This window comes from Symphalangus syndactylus, chromosome 6, assembly GCF_028878055.3.
Source record: "Symphalangus syndactylus isolate Jambi chromosome 6, NHGRI_mSymSyn1-v2.1_pri, whole genome shotgun sequence".
In the NCBI taxonomy this organism is placed as follows: domain Eukaryota; kingdom Metazoa; phylum Chordata; class Mammalia; order Primates; family Hylobatidae; genus Symphalangus; species Symphalangus syndactylus.
Genome location: NC_072428.2, coordinates 70887229 through 70907016, shown reverse-complemented (window position 1 = coordinate 70907016; position 19788 = coordinate 70887229). Strand labels below are relative to the sequence as shown.

General features: G+C 38.1%; 1 protein-coding gene across 2 annotated transcripts; it reads left to right on the top strand.

Moving 5' to 3' along the window:
- The first annotated feature begins 1035 nt into the window (after positions 1–1035).
- On the top strand, positions 1036–7515 carry LOC129484724 (putative tripartite motif-containing protein 49B). 2 transcript variants are annotated; one of them, XM_055283214.1, is made up of 6 exons: positions 1036–1443; positions 1709–1807; positions 3620–3850; positions 4564–4586; positions 5743–5840; positions 6930–7515. In XM_055283214.1, exons 1-6 carry the CDS (start codon positions 1036–1038, stop codon positions 7427–7429), a joined length of 1359 nt encoding a protein of 452 aa, XP_055139189.1. In that variant the 3' UTR covers positions 7430–7515. The 2 variants fall into 2 exon arrangements, with proteins under 2 accessions (XP_055139189.1, XP_055139188.1); XM_055283213.1 differs by having other exon boundaries at positions 1036–1455; positions 1712–1807.
- The last annotated feature ends 12273 nt before the right edge of the window (positions 7516–19788 follow it).

Sequence of the window (19788 nt, the reverse complement as noted above, 5' to 3'; positions counted from 1 at the left end):
AGAGACGGAGGAAGTTGCCTTTTCTCTGCCTTTTTCTTTATATCTGAGGTATCAGCTGATTAGATGATGCCCACACACATTGAGAGATGAGGCTCCCACTCAACTCACCAACTCACATGTCTCTTTCCTCTAGAAGCACCTTCACAGACTCACACACAAACAATGCTTCACCAGTTCCCTAGGTATTGGTTAATCCAGTCAGACTGATACTTAAAATTCACCATCACACCATGGAAATATAATTACACCTCTTTGAGTTTAACAGAAAACTCCTATATGTTATTCAGAGTTTGCACAGCCCTAGGGGAAGTTAATTTAATCCGCGAGAAAATAAAAAGACACAATATCTTTAATAATTTTCCTTTTCTCTACTAGTAAACCTTGATTGGTTTAATTGCAGTCTTTTTCTTTGTTTATTTGGTTGGTTGGTTGTTTTTTTTAATTTTGTTTTGATTTGGGTCTTTGTTTTTAACTTAATTTAATTTAATTTGATTTAATTTAAAGTCCTGGGATAACTGTGCAGGAGGTGCAGGCTTGTTACGTAGGTAAACTTGTGCCATAGTGGTTTGCTGCCCGGCTTTTGTGTCCCTCTATAAAAATATGTCATAGAACCCTCTGGCCGTCTTCTCATATTTCTTTGGCCCAGGTATTTTTTTCCCACTCTCTCGTAGTCATTCATCAGTTATTGAAAGAAGAATAGGGACAACGATGATTTATTCTGACCACTTAGAATCCAAACCCAATTTCCAGATCCACATTCAGAAAATGGGTAATCGAATAGATTCATATTATGCTACAGACAGGAACTAGGAGAAGATGGGACTGAGAGTCCTCTGGTTAGTAATATCTGCTATGAAGCCAGGAGACTCCCTCTACGTGTGAATTTTTAAGTTTGTAACAGAAGAAATAGTTTGTTGTACTTTAATGAACATTGTCAAGAGTAGAAAATATAACTATCACATATATCCACTTGTTTAGAAGCTTTTCATCAATCCAGGCCCCAAAATGACATGTTGCTCTTTCTTCCTCAGAAACATGAATTCTGGAATCTCGCAAGTCTTCCAGAGGGAAGTCACCTGCCCCATCTGCATGAACTACTTCATAGACCCGGTCACCATAGACTGTGGGCACAGCTTTTGCAGGCCCTGTTTCTACCTCCACTGGGAAGACATCCCAATTCTGACTCAGTGCTTTGAATGCACAAAGTCAACACAGCAGAGAAACCTCAAAACTAACATTGATTTGAAGAAGATGGCTTCTCTTGCCAGAAAAGTCAATCTCTGGCTATTCCTGAGCTCTGAGGAGCAAAAGTGTGGCACTCACAAGGACACAAAGAAGATGTTCTGTGAAGTGGACAGGAGCCTGCTCTGTTTGCTGTGCTCCAGCTCTCAGGAGCACCGGGATCACAGACACTGTCCCATTGAGTCGGCTGCTGAGGAACACCGGATAAGTGATGCCTCTGAAGATTGATTTCTGTAAAGGATGCATAAAATTCCTGTGGGTCTATTTTCTTGGAGATTGGATAAAGCCAACTCTGAGTCCCTTTAAGCAGCTGTGTTTGGGCTTTCTTAGCTTCCAACCTCTGGACTTTGACAAACATGAAGGGAAACAAAGGAAATGCCATTTACTAGGGGCTCATCTATCTCTCATTCTGGGCCCCCTCCCTATGTCATGGTCTGCACTGGTGCTTCAATTTATGGCTCTTTTGCAGGAGAAGCTTTTACAGAAAATGCAGTCTTTATGGGAAAAAGCTTGTGAAAATCACAGTAACCTGAATGTGGAAACCACCAGAACCAGACACTGGAAGGTTAGTCCTGTACTACTCTACCTTCTCCAGGAACTTATGGTGGGCAAATGGGTGACTCTTAAAGTTGGAAATTGATATCAAACTGTAATGTTTCTGGGATTCAGTAAAAAAAAAAAAAAAAAGCGAGAGAAAACATTGAGAAAAAGTGGCCTCATTTTTATATAGAATAGTATGCTTGTTAGGTAAGATTTATAAGAAAACCACTGATGTCACCCAAAGCATGCTGGTTTGTTTCATACAAACCTATGGTTATACACCAATAGATCCAAGAAACTGGGCCATGTCACAGCATTCTATATGTGCTGGTTGGATAAATGCTGGGCATAAGAATTATTTGGCGGTCATGGAACGCTCAAGTGAAACTTCTGAGTGTTGGTCAGCATTAATCTGAATGCTGGTGTGCAAGTAGTATTTGGAATTGTACGGAAAATTTGAGGCAGAAAAATTGACAGGACAAATCTATGGCAACCATGAAATTAAGAATCTCAACTAATTAATGTTGAATAATACATAACAGATGATGAGAAAAGTGGTGAGAAATACGGATTTGTGTCTTGAGGGAGACATGTAAACATGCCAGAAATATGGTAACTAGTATCTAAATAAAAGGAGAACTCCGAGGACTTCAGAAAAATATTTAAAAAATTTTCTCTTTGTGGATGTATACTTTGAGTGTATGATAGCTAATATTTGTTGAAAAGTATTTCATGAGAACCTAGTCTATGTTGAATATTAAATAAGAAAATATACTAGTAAAGAAGAAAGGAAGCACCTTTGTCCTAACAAATCATACAATTCAAATGAGAGAGTCAAGTGGTCAATATGCAAACATATGCCATACATGATGTATTTGAGTGTGGTAGGTTTTTTGTTGGAGAATAATCAAGCAGGGAAGTAGAAAAGGACAATAGAGGCCAGAAACTAGAGATTAGTGTCTGAGTTTTAAATAGGGTGGTCAGAAAAAAGACTCACTGAAAAATTCAAATTGAAACAAAGTTTTGAAGAGGAGGGGGAACACAAATGTGTGTGTGGATATATATGTGGACCATGAGTGTGTATATATATGTATATGTATGTATGTGTTTCTGGTTGTGTGTATATATATATATATATATGTATATGTATGTGTGTGTGTTTGTATACATATATATTTTATTTATTTATTTATATATACATATATATATATGTAATTCTAGTTGGAGAGAACAGCATATGCGGTAATTTTGAGTTTGTTTATATTTGGAGGCCTGAGGAACCACAAAGAAGTCTATGTTTCAGATTGGGATGACTTCAAAAAAGAATGGAAGGAAATGAATTCAGAGAGACAAAGATGGCCAAATCATAAATGCAGCCTTATTAGGATAGGTTTTGGTGGGTGAAACGCATTTAGCTGGACATGTTAGTCTAAGGTCATTTTATATATAATGAGTTTAAGCAACGTGTTGCATATCACAAAAATAGAAATAATTGTTTCCTTTCTAGTAAATATAGCTCTATACTCCAACTCTTAAGCATGAACTGTTCTTACTTTTCCATAAATATGGGCTGGAATAGAGAAATTCAAATTGTGTTTTTTTATTTCCAACTATCTTAGAAAACACATTATCTTGAATAAATTTAATGCAATTGGTCAGGTACAGCTATGTTGACCTTTATGCAGAAAGAAAGGAAAGGAACGAAATTTGTAGATTCTAAGAACTGGCAAGACTGAGGTTTAAACTATTGGATGTTTGAGAGATAAAAAGAATCAGTGAGATTTAATAGGAGATGAATAAATGCATTTCTCTTTTGACTAACCCATTATCACTGCAGAATTACGTGAATTTAAGGCTAGAAGCAATTAGAGCCGAGTATCAGAAGATGCCTGCATTTCACCATGAAGAAGAAAAACATAATTTGGAGATGCTGAAAAAGAAGGGGAAAGATATTTTTCATCAACTTCATTTAAGTAAAGCCAAAATGGCTCATAGGAGGGAGATTTTAAGAGGAATGTACGAGGAGCTGAAGGAAATGTGCCATAAACCAGATTTGGAGCTACTTCAGGTACAAACTCACAATGTGGTTTCAGTTTTTTGAATATTCACATGTATAAGTATTTTCCTCATAGCTGAAATCCATCTCCCTATTTTTATTTCCATGATGTGTTTCCAAAAACACATTCACATAACTAATGCTACTTTTTTGGGAGAGTATAGCCCCACCAAGGGATTCTACAAGGCCAAAGTTCCCTCCTACTTTTTCCACCAGCCACAAAACTTTGTGGAATGGTCAAGGTAACAGCCCCAAGAAATATTCCCCATCTAATTCAATAATATACTTTGGGTTGTTAAACATGAATAAAATAGTGATTCATTTACATTTAGGTTAATTTGGAAACATGGCAAAATCAGAAGTTTTAGGAATCTAGGTTCACGTTAACATTATTTTGGGGCACATTCATTTGGGTAACAGGTTCAGGTAAAGATGACTGAGTAGGTTTTTCGTGGTTAACATGGAACATACACCCTCTGGGCCTCTTCTCCCTTCACTTGTTTAGAGAATGTCTTCAAGACTCAGACTTTCCCAGGACGTTAATTAATGACAATACAACTGACTGGGTTTTTCATTACAGAAGAAATAGAAAATGCTTTCCAGAAGAGAAGACGGTAGGGGTATAATATCTTCAGAAATTGAGTACAAATCTCACACTGAAGTTAGTGAAAGATGCATCTTGTGAAGTGCACTAAATCTTTCTTCTTCTTCTTTTTTTTTTTCAGGCTTTTGGAGACATATTACACAGGTGAGTGTGTACCTAGATTTTAGCATATGTTATTTAAGATGCCACGAATATCAGAGCAGGCTCTATTAAAGTCATGGCATAAATAATTAAGAGATTGATACCACTTTTTTTTGCATCTACTTTCATTCCCACACCTTAAAAGACAAGGCCACCAAGTAAATAAATGAATAAAAGAAGAGTGAACTAAAACAAACAATTTTATTCCTGATTTTTTTTTTTTTTGAGACGGTGTCTCACTCTGTTGCCCAGGCTGGAGTGCAGTGGCACGATCTCAGCTCACTGCAAGCTCCGCCTCCCGGGTTCACACCGTTCCCCTGCCTCAGCCTTCCGAGTACCCGGGACTACAGGCGCCTGCCACCACACCCAGCTAAGTTTTTGTATTTTTAGGAGAGACGGGTTTTCACCGTGTTACCCAGGATGGTCTCTATCTCCTGACCCCATGATAAGATTGCCTCGGCCTCCCAAAGTGCTGGGATTACAGGCGTGAGCCACCGCTCCCAGCCCCGATTTCGCTTTATTGCTTAAAAGCCTGCACAGGGGAAGGATAAGAGTTTTGTTTTGTGGATGGTGAGAAAGTCACCAGAGGAAGCAGGAAAGAAGAGGAGGAAGTATTTTACCAGTGAAAAAGTGTTGATGTTTGGTTTTTTATACATATATACATATCAGTTAACAGTTCTGAAAAATAGATTAAAAAAACTGTGGAGTGTTAGAACTGTAAGTCTCTAGGGAAGTTCTTTGCTAAAAGGCAGATCTCCCTGCCTAGAACAAGTTTCCAGTCTTTATCTTGAGAAGGAAGAAGTGGATGCAGCAATCTCCCCAGAACCCGGCTATTTCAGACAAAGATGTCAGGGGATTCTGCCAAGAAGTGGAACTCAGAATTTCATTTCTAAGTATTCTCAAGGCCATAAGGCTAAGGAATCTTACACATTTGGGGCAAAAAAAAAAAAAGAAGGATCACACTGAATTCTGACTTAGATTTTTCCATCATGCTTTAAAATTTAGAAACTGTAAAGAATTAATTTGCAAAAGGAAGTAATTTTTGAATTATCAAATGTGTAGATTCAAAGGATTCTCATGAAATGTCTTTTACATACAAATAGTGACTTTTATTCATTTTATGGCTGTAGATGTTGTAACTGCAGGTTTTTCCTTGCAGGACTGAGTCCGTGCTGCTGCACATGCCCCAGCCTCTGAATCCGGAGCTCAGTGCAGGGCCCATCACTGGACTGATGGACAGGCTCAACCAATTCCGAGGTAAGTCTCCACCCATAGGCAGCACTCCCACTTTATGTAAATATTATTATTGTTAAGATCATATAGGTAATATTTCATATTTCATCAAATATTTTACTTCTTTTAAGACATAAGTGAACAACATAACCATGCAACCCTTTGGTATCTGTGTCTGTATTTATAGTGAGATTTATAGCATTAAGTTTGAAAGACAGTGAAAAAGAAATACTTTCTGGCATAATATGTACTCAATTATATAACGGGGAAAAGGAGTAGGTAGAAAATTTAAAAAAGGAGCAAAGGAAATAATTCTCAGAATGGTGAATTATTTAATGTTAAATAAAAATTGTACATTTCTTTAGTATATTCATTTGAACTGCTAAGAAATGTTCTTTGCGGGATTATAGTTATCCGGAGATTCTTGGGGATTTTGTATTTTTTTAATATGTATATATTATTCATATATTGCAAACATTTGAATTAATGGGTACAGCTTGAAGGAAGAAATCATTCTGTGAATACAAGTAAAATTACAAATGAAATTAAGTTCAGTTTAATTGCAATATGAAGAGCTACATGTTAAATCTAAAATCCAGCTTCAGCCCAGAGCTAGCATGGAGGACCACAGAGAGACTGGTCAAAGATTTTGCGGAGATCTGCTTTAAATTATCACTTTTAACATGTACATATGGATTTTTATCCAGATACCTAGAGCAGTTCTTGAGTAAGTGAAAATCTTCACATTCTTTCCAAAATGATAGCACTAGTTTTTAAGAATAAGAAACATTTCTAAATAATGATCTTGATAACAGCATAGCATTTAGGGCATAAAATGTGTAAATTTTACTTTGAAAATTGGATTGCAAGAAGTTGGTCTCACATTTGGCTCTCAATATGTAAGTTTTCAAAAAAAATATAATATCTGTGGTTAGAGTTTTGTTTGTCTTGTATACAATATTAATCATCTCTATACTTTACTAGAAGTTACAAGCAAAATTGTCTTTATGACTTTACATTTCCTGGTAAAGTAACTTCTTGATAGAACAATTATTTTTTTTTTATTTACACATGTCTATGCATGTTTACTTTTTCTTTTTTTTTTTTTTGCAGTGCATATTACTCTGCATCATGAAGAGGCCAACAGTCATATCTTTCTTTATGAAATTTTGAGAAGCATGTGTATTGGATGTGACCATCAAGATGTACCCTATGTCACTGCAACACCTAGAAGTTTTCTTGCATGGGGTGCTCAGACTTTCACCTCTGGCAAATATTACTGGGAGGTCCATGTGGGGGACTCCTGGAATTGGGCTTTTGGTGTCTGTAACATGTATTGGAAAGAGAAGCATCAGAATGAGAAGACAGACGGAGAGGAGGGACTCTTTCTTTTTGGGTGTGTTAAGAATGAAATTCAATGCAGTCTCTTTACCACCTCCCGAATTATGCTGCAATATATCCCAAGACCTACCAGCCGAGTAGGATTATTCCTGGATTGTGAGGCTAAGACTGTGAGCTTTGTTGATGTTAATCAAAGCTCCCTAATATACACCATCCCTAATTGCTCTTTCTCACCTCCTCTCAGGCCTATCTTTTGCTGTATTCACTTCTGACCAGAGACAAATCAGAAATGTGTTCACATGCTGTGGGAACCCCCTTATCCCAGGAAGTCCTCTTCCTTGTGCCTTAACATACAGGACAAATAGGCCCTCTTTTATGTCTTGAATTGCCTTCTAATGTTATCAAAACTCATTTATTGTGTTACTATTAAATATGCTGAAAACGCTAAAAGTATATTTATTGGTCCTTTATTAAATGATTTTTGAAAAATTATTATTCATGATCATGGCATACAGTATATTCTCTTATTTCTCTTTCTTTCTGACTGTCACTGAGTGAAATAATAGATGACAGACATGTCTGAATGAAGTTAAAATTAATTGAAGACAGTCCGGATCTTTTGCTTCATGCAAAAAACTTGGAGTGAAGTGTCAATGATAACGGGGAAATGTTTTTCTTCCTCTTTATCTAACTATATCACACTTATCCACCATGTCTCATTGTATTAATCTATCCTTTGAGGTAATATTTGACCTTCTATGCTGGGCTTTATTTTGCAATTCTCACCACAGATATGAATAATCCTTCATTATTAGTGTGCTCGTCTACATTGAAATACACAAGGTGATCAGACCAATGCTGGATTAATTAAATATTGGAAAAAAGGTAACTAAATATTGACTCCTACCTCAAACCATACACAGTCATTTCCAGATAGATTCAAGTCCTGAAAGGACGGGGAACCTTATACAATATTCTCATAAGGATATCTTAACCAGGGAACAAATTAATAATTCAAACAATTAGTTCATTTATATTGATAATGATGACTTCTGTGTTTCAAAAAATATTATGCAAACTAGTAGTGGAGAAAGATATCTACCCCAACATACATAAAGTAAAATATAATACATGTATATGATGAATACTTAAATTGTAATAAATAAAAGACAGTGAACTCAATAGAAGATTGGCTAAAATATCTGAACAGACACTTTACAGAATTGGATACATAAATAACTAGCCAAATATAAAAAAGCGTTCACTTTCATTAGTCTTACAAAAGTAAGAATTAATCCACCAGTTGTACCACAGGCCCCCATACAAAAATACCAAAATTTAAAGACACACAATAGTGTGTGTTGGCAAAGATACAGAATAAATGAAATTTATTCATGGCTGGAGAGACGTAAATGGAAATCCTTTTTGGGAAACTGACTATTAGCATTTATTATGGGCTAGATATTCTAATTCTAAAATATAGTCAACTGATCGCCTACATATACTTCAACATACACAATATTGTTCACTGCATCAACTTTTATAGTAGCTCCAAATGAGACCCAAAATATTCTTCAACCGTAGAATAGCTAAATAAATTTGGTGTATTTATGCAAAATAATCCTATGACACAGAGAATAAATAACTCACTGAATGCAACAATGTTGATGAATCTCAGAAACAAGTTAATAAACATACGCCAATTTAAACAATAAAATTGAAGTTAAGAAAAGACTCTTCCATGTGTATAATATATTGGTAATTGTATGCTCTTTATGGGTTCCATAATTACATGAACACTGTGGATTTATAACTTTTAAGACCCAAAATGTCAAATAATGCATAAGGTAGTAGAATAAAAAGGGAGCCCAGGCATGGTGGCACTCCCAGCACTTGGGGAGACCAAGGTTTGAGAATGGCTTGTGGCCGGGAGTTCCAGACCAGTGGAGGCAACATAGTGAGACCTCATGTCTACCAAACATTCCTTTAGAAATCAGCCTGGCATGATGGCACAAGCTATCGTCCCAGCTACTCAGGGGGCTGGTGCAGCAGGATGGCTCATGCCCAGAAGATCCAGGCTGCAGTGAGCCATGGTGGTGCCTTGCAGTCCAGTCTGTGACAGAATGACAGTCTGTCTCAATAGTAAAACAAACTATAATTACTTGATTTAACACAAACCAATATATTATAAATGCTCTAATTATAGGTATTTTAAATATTGATGTTATTTAAAATAACTGAGAAAGCTGGGATAGCTACATGTTTGCTTAGACCAGACAAAAGTGCCCTGGGAAGTAAGTTTAAAGTATTTTTATTAGAGTAAGTGAGGATGAAGTGCTTTATTACAAATGTGATACACACCAGAATCTGCTATGAATAGTCACATGCCTAGAGGATTTGTGGATATCTAGGTAAGCAGTAATTCTTGGGTGCCTGAAGCCTAGCAGGTGCATATTCAGTGTGTCTTCTGTGGAGATGTCTTTGGAAAGTTTGATTTTTTTATTATATTTTAAGTTCTAGGGTACACGTGCACAACGTGCAGGGTTGTTACATATGTATACATGTGCCATATTGGTGTGCTGCACCCAATAACTCGTCATTTACATTAGGTATATCTCCTAATGCTATCCGTCCCCTTCCCCCACCCCACAACAGGCCCCGATGTGTGATGTTCCCCTTCCTGTGTCCAAATGATCTCGTTGTTCAATTCTCACCTATAGGTGAGAACATGCAGTGTTCATTTTTTTGTCCTTGTGATAGTTTGCTGAGAATGATGGTTTCCAGCTTCATCCATGTCTCTACCAAGGACATGAACTCATCATTTTTTATGGCTGCATAGTATTTCATGTTGTACATGTGCCACATTTTCTTAATCCTGTCTATCACTGTAGGACATTTTGGTTGGTTCCAAGTCTTTGCTATTGTGAATAGTGCCACAATAATCATACATGTGCATGTGTCTTTATAGCAGCATGATTTATAATCCTTTGGGTATATACCCAGTAATAGGATGGCTGGGTCAAATGGTATTTCTAGTTCTAGAGCCTTGAGGAATTGCCACACTGTCTTCCACAATGGTTGAACTAGTTTACAGTCCCAACAACAGTGTAAAAGTGTTCCCATTTCCCCACATCCTCTTCAGCACCTGTTGTTTCCTGACTTTTTAATGATGGCCATTCTAACTGGTGTGAGATGGTGTCTCATCGTGGTTTTGATTTGCATTTCTCTGATGGCCAGTGATGATGAGCATTTTTTCATGTGTCTGTAGGATGCATAAATGTCATCTTTTGAGAAGTTCCTGTTCATCTCCTTTGCCCACTTTTTGATGGGGTAGTTTTTTTCTTGTAAATTTGTTTGAGTTCTTTGTAGATTCTGGATATTAGCCCTTTGTCAGATGAGCAGATTGCAAAAATTTTCTCCCATTCTGTAGGTTGCCTGTTCACTCTGATGACAGTTTCTTTTGCTGTGCAGGAGCTCTTTAGTTTAGTTAGATCCCATTGGTCGATGTTGGCTTTTATTGCCACTGCTTTTGCTGTTTTAGACATGAAATACTTTTCCATGCCTATTTCCTGAATGGTATTGCCTAGGTTTTCTTCTAGGGTTTTTATGGTTTTAGGTCTAACATTTAAGTCTTTGATCTGATTCAGGGGGTGGAGCCAAGATGGCCGAATAGGAACAGCTCCAGTCTATAGCTCCCAGCGTGAGCAACACAGAAGACAGGTGATTTCTGCATTTCCGTTTGAGGTACCGAGTTCATCTCACTAGGGAGTGCCAAACAGTGGCTGCAGGACAGTCGGTGCAGCGCACTGTGCACGAGCTGAAACAGGGTGAGGCATTCCCTCACTCGGGAAGTGCAAGGGGTCAGGGAGTTCCCTTTCCTAGTCAAAGAAAGGGGTGACAGACGGCACCTGGAGAATCGGGTCAGTCCCACCCTAATACAGCGCTTTTCCAAGGGGCTTGGAAAACGGCACACCAAGAAATTGTGTCCTGCACCTGGCTTGGAGTGTCCTATGCCCACGGAGTCTCCCTGATTGCTAGCACAGCAGTCTGAGATCAAACTGCAGGGTGGCAGCGAGGCTGGGGGAGGGGCACCCACCAATGCCCAGGCTTGCTTAGGTAAACAAAGCAGCCAGGAAGCTGGAACTGGGTGGAGCCCACCACAGCTCAAGGAGGCCTGCCTGCCTTTGTAGGCTCCACCTCTGGGGGCAGGACACAGACAAACAAAAAGTCAGCAGGAACCTCTGCAGACTTAAATGTCCCTGTCCCACAGCTTTGAAGAGAGTAGTGGTTCTCCCAGCACGCAGCTGGAGATCTGAGAACAGACAGACTGCCTCCTAAAGTGGGTCCCTGACCCCTGAGCAGCCTAACTGGGAGGCATCCCCCAGTAGGGACAGACTGACACCTGACTCATCCAGGTATGCCTCTGAGACAAAACTTCCAGAGGAACTATCAGACAGCTGAATTTGTGGTCTCATGAAAATCCGCTGTTCTGCAGCCACCGATGCTGACACCTAGCCAAACAGGGTCTGGAGTGGACCTCTAGTAAACTCCAACAGACCTGCAGCTGAGGGTCCTGTATGGTAGAAGGAAAACTAACAAACAGAAAGGACATCCACACCAAAAACCCATCTGTACATCACCATCATCAAAGACCAAAAGTAGATAAAACCACAAAGATGTGGAAAAAACAGCAGAAAAACTGGAAACTCTAAAAAGCAGAGCACCTCTCCTCCTCCAAAGGAATGCAGTTCCTCACCAGCAACAGAACAAAGCTGGATGGAGAATGACTTTGACGAGTTGAGAGAAGAACGCTTCAGACGATAAAACTACCTCGAGCTACGGGAGGAAATTCAAAACAATAGCAAAGAAATTAAAAACTTTGAAAAAAAATTAGATGAATGGATAACTAGAATAACCAATGCAGAGAAGGGCTTAAAAGAGCTGACGGAGCTGAAAGCCAAGTTTTGAGAATTATGCAAAGATTGCAGTAGACTCGGTAGTCGATGTGATCAACTGGAAGAAAGGGTATCAGGGATGGAAGATGAAATGAATGAAATGAAGCAAGAAGGAAACTTTAGAGAAAAAAGAATAAAAAGAAACGAAGAAAGCCTCCAAGAAATATGGGAATATGTGAAAAGACCAAACCTACATCTCATTGGTGTACATGAAAGTGACCGGGAGAATGGAACCAAGCTGGAAAACACTCTGCAAGATATTATCCAGGAGAACTTCCCCAATCTAGCAAGGCAGGCCAAACTTCAGATTCAGGAAATACAGAGAACGCCACAAAGATACTCCTCGAGAAGAGCAACTCCAAGAAACATAATTGTCAGATTCACCAAAGTTAAAATGAAGGAAAAAATGTTAAGGGCAGCCACAGAGAAAGGTCAGGTTACCCACAAAGGGAAGCCCATCAGACTAACAGCTGATCTCTCAGCAGAAACTCTACAAGCCAGAAGAGAGTGGGGGCCGATATTCAACATTCTTAAAGAAAAGAATTTTCAACCCAGAATTTCATATCCAGCCAAACTAAGCTTCATAAGTGAAGGAGAAATAAAATACTTTACAGACGAGCAAATGATGAGTGATTTTGTCACCACCAGGCCTGCCCTAAAAGAGCTCCTGAAGGAAGCAATAAACATGGAAAAGGAAAACCGGTACCAGCCACTGCAAAAAGATGCCAAATTGTAAAGACCATCGAGGCTAGGAAGAAACTGCATAAACTAACGAGCAAAATAACCAACTAACATCATAATGACAGGATCAAATTCACACATAACAATATTAACTTTAAATGTAAATGGGCTAAATGCTCCAATTAAAAGACACAGACTGGCAAATTGGATAAAGAGTCAAGACCCTGTATTCAGGAAAACCATCTCACATGCAGAGACACACATAGACTCAAAATAAAGGGATGGAGGAAGATCTCTCAAGCAAATGAAAAACAAAAAAAGGCAGGGTTTGCAATCCTAGTCTCTGATAAAATAGACTTTAAACCAACAAAGATCAAAAGAGACAAAGAAGGCCATTACATAATGGTAAAGTCATCAATTCAGCAAGAAGAGCTAACTCTCCTAAATATATATGCACCCAACACAGGAGCACCCAGATTCATAAAGCAAGTCCCGAGTGACCTACAAAGGGACTTAAACTCCCACACAATAATAATGGGAGATTTTAACACCCCACTGCCAACATTAGACAGACCAATGAGACAGAAAGTTAACAAGGATACCCAGGAATTGAACTCAGCTCTGCACAAAGTGGACCTAATAGACATCTACAGAACTCTCCACCCCAAATCAACAGAATATACATTTTTTTCAGCACCACACCACACCTATTCCAAAATTGACCACATAGTTGGAAGTAAAGCTCTCCTCAGCAAATGTAAAAGAACAGAAATTATAACAAACTGTCTCTCAGACCACAGTGCAATCAAACTAGAACTCAGGTTTAATAAACCCACTCAAAACTGCTCAACTACATGGAAACTGAACAACCTGCTCCTGAATGACTATTGGGTACATAATGAAATGAAGGCAGAAATAAAGATGTTCTTTGAAACCAACGAGAACAAAGACACAACATACCAGAATCTCTGGGACACATTCAAAGCAGTGTGTAGAGGGAAATTTACAGCACTAAATGCCCACAAGAGAAAGCAGGAAAGATCCAAAATTGACACCCTAACATCACAATTAAAAGAACTAGAAAAGCAAGAGCAAACACATTCAAAAGCTAGCAGAAGGCTAGAAATAACTAAAATCAGAACAGAACTGAAGGAAATAGAGACATAAAAAAACCCTTCAAAAAATTAATGAATCCAGGAGCTGGTTTTATGAAAAGATCAACAAAATTGATAGACCGCTAGCAAGACTAATACAGAAGAAAAGAGAGAAGAATCAAATAGATGCAATAAAAAATGAAAAAGTGGATATCACCACTGATCCCACAGAAATACAATCTACCATCAGAGAATACTACAAACACCTCTACACAAATAAACTAGAAAATCTAGAAGAAATGCATAAATTCCTCGACAAATACACCCTCCCAAGACTAAACCAGGAAGAAGCTGAATCTCTGAATAGACCAATAACAGGCTCTGAAATTGTGGCAATAATCAATAGCCTACCAAGCAAAAAGAGTCCAGGACCTGATGGATTCACAGCCAAATTCCACCAGAGGTACAAGGAGGAACTGGTACCATTCCTTCTGAAACTATTCCAAGTGCACATTTATTTATTTATGCCAAAGAAAGTTTCACCCTCTGGAGTGCAGTTGCAAAAATTTAGCTCACCGCAGCCTTGAATTCCAGGGCTCAAGTAATCCTCCCACTTCAGCTTTCAAAGTAAAAAAGACTAGAGGTTTATGCCATTGCACCTAGCTAATTTTTCATTTATTTTTTTCTTAAAGACAGGATATGGCTATGTTTCCCAGTCTAGTCTCTAATTCCTGGCTTCAAGTTATCCTCTGACTTCAGCCTCCCAAAACAATGGGAATACAGGGTGAGCCACATCACCCAGTCATAAATGCTCCTTTATCTATGTGGCATTCTCAGAGCAGGCCCACAGGAACTAAAATTTTCTTTTTTTCTTTTTTAGCACTCTAAGAGAATTCACTAATTAATCAAATAATCCAAATGATAATTTAGCATCTTATCAAATTTTCAAAGGCTTTTCCATTCTCATGGGTAAAACATGAGTTACTCTTTTAAATGCTTTCCTCCACATAGTGCATAATATCCTAGAATGGCTAGAAAAGTACGATGAGTATTGATTTTGGAATTATAAATATCTATTAGGATGTAGGCAAATTCACGAATACAGAATCCAAATGATGGGGAGAGACCATGGATGTTTTTTTTTTCTATTCCAAAGTTTGTTTTGTGATATGAAACTCCAAAAGAAGGAAAAGATTTCAGAAGGGGATACCTAAATATCTTCTGACAGAGGAATTATTTGCCAATGGCTCACAAGATTTATGGTCAAGACGGTCAGAACAGTGAAAACATATCTATCAGCCTTATGTCAGTCAAGGTTCAAAGACAAAAGCAGAACTCATAAGATATATGTACACTTAGGAAGATTCATATATGGATATAGTACATGGAATTAGCTTACTCAATTGTGGTGGCTGATGAAGGAAGTATAAGATCTCTGGTATAGTCCATCAGGAGAAAAAACAAATTCTGCTGGTTGGATCCCAATGGTCATGGAATAAAGCTGTAGTTCACAGTCAGTACGGATCAACTGGAACAATAGAGATCCCTTCACAGTTTAGCCTTGTCCAAGGAAAGTCTAAGTCTTCCTTCAGAGAACTTTCACTGTAAAAGTCATACTTACTTGGGTAAACTTCCAAGTCTCAGAATTAGAACCTTTACTTACATCTGAAAACTGCCTTCCCAGCAGGGACTACGTTAGCATTTCATTGACTAAGAAGGAGGTGTGTGTATGCTACAAATTGATGCTGTTTTCATTTCCCTCCTTGTAGTTAAACCTAGCCAATCTGCCACACTGAAAAATCATTAAGAGGTTATATGCCATAAATTTAAGGAAGAGAAAAATAGGATTCCTTGCTCCTTTCTAAGTTTACTGTGCAAGACCACCAACAGACTGAAGCCCTTGGATATACATTCTGTAACTCAATAAATTGAGGTAATCCAAGTGTCCACACAGAGGTGAGATCTGCCCTGGGTGCATGGGGTTACTGGGGTCTCAGCTCTGCACTCAAGAGTGGGAAGCCTTTGAGACCTTAGTTCATGGACTGGACCCTGCAGGCATCCTCTGCTGAGATTCAGGGGCTCCCCAGTGGTGCTCTGGTATTCCATCACAAGGTCAGATGACTATGTGTATCAGGAAAGAATTGGGGCAAGGAGAGAAAGGAAAAAGGGTAGCTTCTAATTTAATTTCAACTTTTTTGCACCACATAATTGACTCATCCCAACTGTCAACTTTAGGCAGATGAAGTCTAGAGCCCTGGAAATTAGGAGCTCTCAATTCTAGATCTACTTCTTTCTACCGTGGCATTACTAATGAAACAACTTATTTTCCTACATGAATCTCAAACCATGAAACAAATATAAGAATGTAAGTCCCTTTAGAGTTGGCATTTTGTAGGTTCTAAAAGTCCTAACCAAGCCAGAAGCAGGATTAGAGATGGGAATGGGCATTAGAGATGTGTGTATGGGCAAGAACAGTACATGATGTGGACAAAGAGCACTCTAAACAATCTTGATCATTTCCTAATTTCCAATTGAATCCCCTTTCAATACAAAACCTTTTGTTTTGGACCTGGGAGTCTGTTTCCACTCTAGCATCTGAAACCTTACTCTACAACAAAGATTTCTATTGAATTACAATTCTGTTTTTGAGAACCGTTAAGAGACTCTCTCCCTCATCTGGGTTTCATAACTCATTATAAAATTTTCATACAGGAGTTGGGGATCTATTTCTGCTTTCTTAATATGCATAGAAAACTAAATTTATTTTATTTTAGAAAATTTTAATGAAAATTCAATTATAGCATATTATTTAAAATTCAACAGTTACAATTCCATTGAAATTGTAACTGCTACTTTGTTTTATTTGTTCAGATGGAGAGATGTGCACAATTCTATCCATGCTAATAAAAATTCATTAATTTAATAATAAATTACATTTTGCTGTGTGGCCTCTGAATGTCCAAGACTATTTTTAAATCTTTTATATTTCCTTTCTTTGAAAATCCCATTTATTAGATATTCTTCTGGAAACCCCAGTCATTTTCTCTTCAAACCTCTTATTTATTTCTGTTAAGATAAATAAGTTAGAAAAAGGAAGGGAACAATGTACTACATGGGCTATGATGTACCACATACTTTTCTATCTCCCTACCCACACCTTCCATAATCACAACAGAAAACATCGAATATGTCCCATTGTCCCAACTTCATATATGAGCACATAAAGAGTAAGCAATCTCTTTTCCATCCTATTTCCTGTATGGGAGGGGGTCAGGAATCAGTCCCACATCACCAACTCCATAAATCCTCAAATATTTCCATGTATTGCCTTATCTAGAACCACAGAAACATGTGGGATTCCTTTTGTGTTTGTCCAGCTGATTTTCAGCCTACATTTTCAGGTTTATTTATCTCACAAATAAAGCATTCAGTTGTTGAACACTATAACATGATAGAAGCCTGTAAAAATTCAGAATCAAATAATACAACAATTCAGAATATCTTCCCTTATGCTACCGTAGCTTTTATGTTACAAGTGTTATGCTTTAAATGTAAGAATGTACTAAATTTATTATTATAAAAAAATCAGAATCAAATAGATTACATTCCTTAAGAAAATAATGAAAGCAGCAATTGCAAACAGTACCATACGTGCTAGATTTAAAAATTTTTTTTCTCTTCTTATTTATTTTCTTAGAGGCAGGGTCTGGCTGTGTCACCCAGGCTGTATTGCAGTGGGTGGTTCCCAGCTCACAACAGCCTCAACCTCCTGGGGTCAAGCCATCCTCCATCTCTGCCTCCTGAGTAGAAAGAACTACTGTCAGGCACTACCATTCTGGGTTATTTTTTAAAAATTTTTTGTAGAGACATGGCCTTCCTATGCCACCCAGGCTGGTCTCCAACTCCTAGACTCAAAATATCTTCCTGCCTTTATCTCCCAAGGCAATGGGATTACAGCTGTAAGCCACCATTTCCAGCCTCAAAACATTTTCATAGCAGAGGTAACAGAACGTTTTCTTCTATGTTAACCTCTAAATTCGGTAGATAGAAGATTAATGTCCTTTACTCTTCCCATATCTGGCTTAGTATCCCTTTCTTACACAACCTATTGCCAAATGTTTGTTTTCAATTTAACATTTATGTTTCATAGCACAGAATAGTGAAATGAGTAATGCAAAGTAGAGTTCCCATCTTATTTCCTAGCCCCTGCCAATCCAACCATAGATATTCTAAAGGGGCTCATGATCTTAGCCTTTTCCCTCTGTTGGATTCCAGGTTATGAACTAATGAGTGTTGGGTGTAAAAACTTTAAGGAATAGAGCAGAAAGTAGGACTACAACCTCTTGTGGTTCTACCTACCCTAGAACCACTATTTTCACAGGAACTCTTATCACAATGCTAGGCTCACTGATTTCTCATCTGAACATGCTTAGAAATAAATATGTTAGCTCTTACCCTGATTTTAATTTAAAAAAAATAAATCCTAGCTCTACAGAAGCAGCCACCAAATATTTCCTTACACAAGCAATCGCATCTACAGTTCTCATAATAGGTATTCTCTTCAATAACCTGTTCTCTGGGCAATGAACAATAATAAACACTATTAATCAATTTTCATCCTTAATAATGATAATGGCCCTAGTAATAAAACTAGGAACGGCTCCTTTCACCTTTTAGTCCCAGAGGTAACTCAAGGAACCTCCCTAATGTCTGGTATACATCTCACGTAACAAAAACTAGACCCTATCTCAATTATGTTTCAAATTTCTCCATCAATAAACACGAACATCCTCCTATCTATCACAATCGTATCCATTATCGTGGGCAGTTGTGGAGGACTTAAACACAACTGTGAGAAATTCTAGCCTACTCCTCCATTACTCACATAGCTTGAATAATAGCAGTGTTAATTTATAATCCAAACATTAGTATTCTAAACCTGATTATTTACTTTAACAATTACTAGCACTCCACCTGAATATCAGCACCATGACCCTGTCACTATCTCATGCCTGAAAGAAATTAACATGATTAACACCCATAATCCCACAATTCTACTATCCCTAGCAGGTTTACCTCCATTAATAGGTTTTCGGCCTAAATGACTAATTATTCAAGAATTTACAAAAAACCAAGTCTTATTGCCCCAACAATTATTGCTGTTATAAGTCTACTCAACCTATGCTTTTATATATGCCTAATTTATTCCATCTCAGCGACAATATTCCCCACATTGAATAACATGAAAATGACAGCTCAAAAAAGCAAAACCCATACTACTCCTCACCCCACTTACCATTTTTTCATCCTCCTCTTACCCATCTCTCCATTAATACTAAATATGATTTAGAAATTTACGTTAAATAAGACCAAGAGCCTTCAAAGCCCTTAGTAAGTAAATGACACTTAATTTCTGTAACAGACCTAAGGACTGCAAGACTCCATTCTGCATCAATTGAATGCAAAGCTAAGCCCTTACTAGACTGGTAGAATTCAAACCCACCAAAATTAATTTAACAGCCAAACACCTTAATCAACTGGCTTCAATCTACTTCTCCCATTGGGGGAAAAATGGCAGGAGAAGCCCAGACAGGATTGAAGCTGCTCCTTTGATTTTGCAATTCAACATGAGAAATCACCTCAGGGCTGGTAAAACCTGTGTCTTTAGATTTACAGTCTAATGGTTATTCAGCCATTTTACAACCGCCACCCCCACCCCCCCCACCTCCCCGCCTGGCCCAACTTATGTTAATCAATCGTTGATTGTTTCCAACTAACCACAAAGATACCGGAACATGGTATCTACTATTCGGTGCTTGAGTAGCGATAGTGGTCACTGCCTTAAGCCTTCTAATTCGAGCAGAATTAGGCCAACCAGGAACTCTGCTAGGAGACGATCAG

What these genes read in the sequence shown, in the direction of transcription:
- LOC129484724 (XM_055283213.1), top strand. Translation starts at nt 1,036, where the DNA reads ATGAATTCTGGAATCTCGCAAGTCTTCCAGAGGGAAGTCACCTGCCCC. An exon ending in CAGATTTGGAGCTACTTCAG is followed by an intron (nt 3,851 to 4,563) that starts GTACAAACTCAC and finishes TTTTTTTTTCAG; the next exon opens with GCTTTTGGAGACATATTACA. An exon ending in TTTGGAGACATATTACACAG is followed by an intron (nt 4,587 to 5,742) that starts GTGAGTGTGTAC and finishes TTTTCCTTGCAG; the next exon opens with GACTGAGTCCGTGCTGCTGC.